General features: G+C 48.6%; 1 protein-coding gene across 1 annotated transcript; it reads left to right on the forward strand.

Annotated features, from left to right (window-relative positions):
- The first annotated feature begins 61 nt into the window (after window positions 1-61).
- Window positions 62-2,328, forward strand: LOC122546221. Its single transcript, XM_043685010.1, has 2 exons — window positions 62-1,387; window positions 2,050-2,328. Exons 1-2 carry the CDS (start codon window positions 385-387, stop codon window positions 2,106-2,108), a joined length of 1,062 nt encoding a protein of 353 aa, XP_043540945.1. The 5' UTR covers window positions 62-384; the 3' UTR covers window positions 2,109-2,328.
- The last annotated feature ends 460 nt before the right edge of the window (window positions 2,329-2,788 follow it).

Consider the following 2,788-nt stretch of genomic DNA (forward strand, 5'->3'; position numbering starts at 1 on the left):
ACCTCGCCGGGATATCGGGGTCTCCCGCTATGAGATGCTGTTCGGATTACCACATTGGAGTAAGGTTGATGGGTTTCCCACTCGACAAGGGGGAGATGTATTCGTCAGAGACTATTTACTGGCCTTATCCCGTTCTTTTGCATAACTCCGGAGAAAGGGTCTCCTGGCTCAGACTCCGCCGCTCGACTTCCTCTGGCATAAGGTGGAGCCCGGAGATTGGGTACTTGTAAAGACCTGGAAGGCCGAAAAGCTCCAGCCACAGTGGGAAGGACCTATCCTGGTCCTGTTAACAACTGAAGCCGCTGTTCGGACGAAAGAAAAAGGGTGGGCCCACGCATCGAGGATAAAGGGGCCTATTCCGCCAGAAGGAGGGAGCACTTAGACATGCGGGCCAGGGGACAAGCCGTTGGTGATAAAGCTAAAAAGACAGCGATAATGAACTCTACCTGGACTGTATTGGTGGGGATATTGATCGGTTTACTCCTGCATGTGGGAGAGGGCGAGGGGAGATGTGACAAATGTCGGACTACGGTGAGGCTTGGGAGTCAGATCTTCTCGGGGTCATTTATGTCTCACTCCCATGTGAACGATTGGTGTTACGATGTGAATGCACGGCAAGAATGTTGGGAGGGTGGAAAACACTATTATCAGGTGTATAATAAAGGGTACGGTGGCAAAGCCAATGGATGCCCTAACAATGACCGCTGGGTGTGTGTTAACAAAGCTGGGCAGTGGGGCCTACCCTCCGTGTTGCTCAAAGAACATGTGGACAGAGTCAGGGAGACATTAGTACAGAACATTAAACGGAAGTTAGAGAAAGAGCGCGACCGTCAAAGGACGGTCGTTGTCTCCAAGGTGCCATCTATATACAAGGAGGTAGAAGAAAAGATCAAACTCCCCGATTTAACACAGAACCTGTTTATTGATCTTACGTCGAGGATAGCCACCGTGTTAAATATTAGCAATTGCTGGGTTTGTGGGGGGCAACATATGACTGAACAATGGCCGTGGTCTGGTCAAAGCTTAGATATATGGGAGTTGCTTCAGTATAATTGGACACATGTCAATGAAAGGAAAGGGCAGGTGTGGAGACTGACTAACAGCCCGGAAAGCCAGTTGTGTGTTGAAGGGAAAGGGAAGGTTGAGGTGGGTATCAGCCCCTGTCAGAGTGTGTTGAATGCAACCACACAAGTCTGGTGGCCTGAGGATATCACATGGTACATTGCGAAACAGGAGAACCGCAATTGTGTGAGGCTGGGTGATGACTCTCGGTTTTGGAATTGTAGCGGCTCCGGCCCTTATGAGGGCATCCCTGGGATAAAGGAGGTGTGGAACGAGGTTGCAAAACAGGGGGGCCCTGCCCCAGATGGCCTATTCTGGATATGTGGTAATCAGGCATATGCCAAGTTGCCCATAGGATGGGCTGGGGTATGCTTCCTGGGTCTAATTAGACCAGAGTTCTTCTTATTACCCCGGGAGGAGGGCCACGACTTGGGGGTTAAACTATATGACTCCCTGCGGAGGCCAACAAGGGATATCCAAGTTGGTGATTGGGGGGATGAATGGCCACCGTTCCGTATTATTGAATAATACGGGCCTGCTACATGGGCACAGGACGGATCATGGGGATACCGTACTCCTATCTATATGTTAAATCGAATTATCAGGCTCCAAGCAGTCGTAGAGGTCATTACTAATCAGATCGCCCTGGCCCTGGAGTTGCTGGCTAAGAAGCAGGATCAGATGAGGGCTGCTATATACCAAAACCGGCTTGCCTTGGATTAGCGTGTGCGGGAAGTTTAACCTGACTAACTGCTGTCTGAAAATTGACGATAATGGTCAAGCGGTTTTGAAGATTTCCGATAAAATTCGGAAACTGGCCCATGTGCCGGTTCAATCCTGGCGTCCTCTTGGTGGCATCGGATGGTGGGATGGTCTCCTAGGTGGTAGTTGGTGGCGCACGGCGTTACTGGTGGCTGGGGGGGGGGGGGGGTAATGCTTCTACTCATCTTACCCTGCCTGACTCCCTGTGTTCAATCTTTAATCCAGAAAAATATTTCCCAACTCCAGGCAGTGGCGGTACCCCAACATGGAACGCAGGAACTTAAGGTGCTGTGGCTGCGAAAGACCAAGGATTTCCCGGGCCCTTGATGGGAGGAGGCTTATCTTTGTCATGCACATCTTAAAAAAAAGGGTGGAATTGTGAGAGACGATTTCGGTACAAACAATTGAGATGTGCATGACCCCAGAATCTACGGGGAATAGAGCCATAGGGGTAGGGTAAAACATGCTTCTCTATAATAAAGGACGAGACATCTGCTGCTACGGATTGATAAGACCACTCACATTGACAGAGTAGAAAAACAAGTCCTTGATTGATAAGACCACTAACTCTGACAGAGAAGAATAAGTCCTTGACTGATAAGACTACAGGGTAGAAAAACAACTCGGGAGACGTCTGCTGCAGACTTTGTGATAAGGGTCCAGAATGGAAAAATACTGACTGTTTAAAATGTGAACCTCGTGACTCTTTAGAGCTATAGAGGGGAGGGACTTGTGATGTATTTAATCAGAAACTTTGTTAACCTGGCGCGCCTTTTCTCAGAAGGGTGCCCATCTCTGCAGACTTGCTAATAAAACTTTGTTTTCCTGAATTTGTCTAGAGCGATTATTGAGAAGCGATTTTCGTTTCTAACAAGGATTTATAAATCTGACAGACTAGACGTATTCATACAAGAAGTTCAGAGGAAGCATCAGTAGACATGTTGATTGCATCGCAGAATTTCAC

This window comes from Chiloscyllium plagiosum, unplaced genomic scaffold, assembly GCF_004010195.1.
Source record: "Chiloscyllium plagiosum isolate BGI_BamShark_2017 unplaced genomic scaffold, ASM401019v2 scaf_126, whole genome shotgun sequence".
Taxonomy (NCBI): Eukaryota; Metazoa; Chordata; class Chondrichthyes; order Orectolobiformes; family Hemiscylliidae; genus Chiloscyllium; species Chiloscyllium plagiosum.

What these genes read in the sequence shown, in the direction of transcription:
- LOC122546221 (XM_043685010.1), top strand. Translation starts at nt 385, where the DNA reads ATGCGGGCCAGGGGACAAGCCGTTGGTGATAAAGCTAAAAAGACAGCG. An exon ending in TGGCCTATTCTGGATATGTG is followed by an intron (nt 1,388 to 2,049) that starts GTAATCAGGCAT and finishes TCTTTAATCCAG; the next exon opens with AAAAATATTTCCCAACTCCA.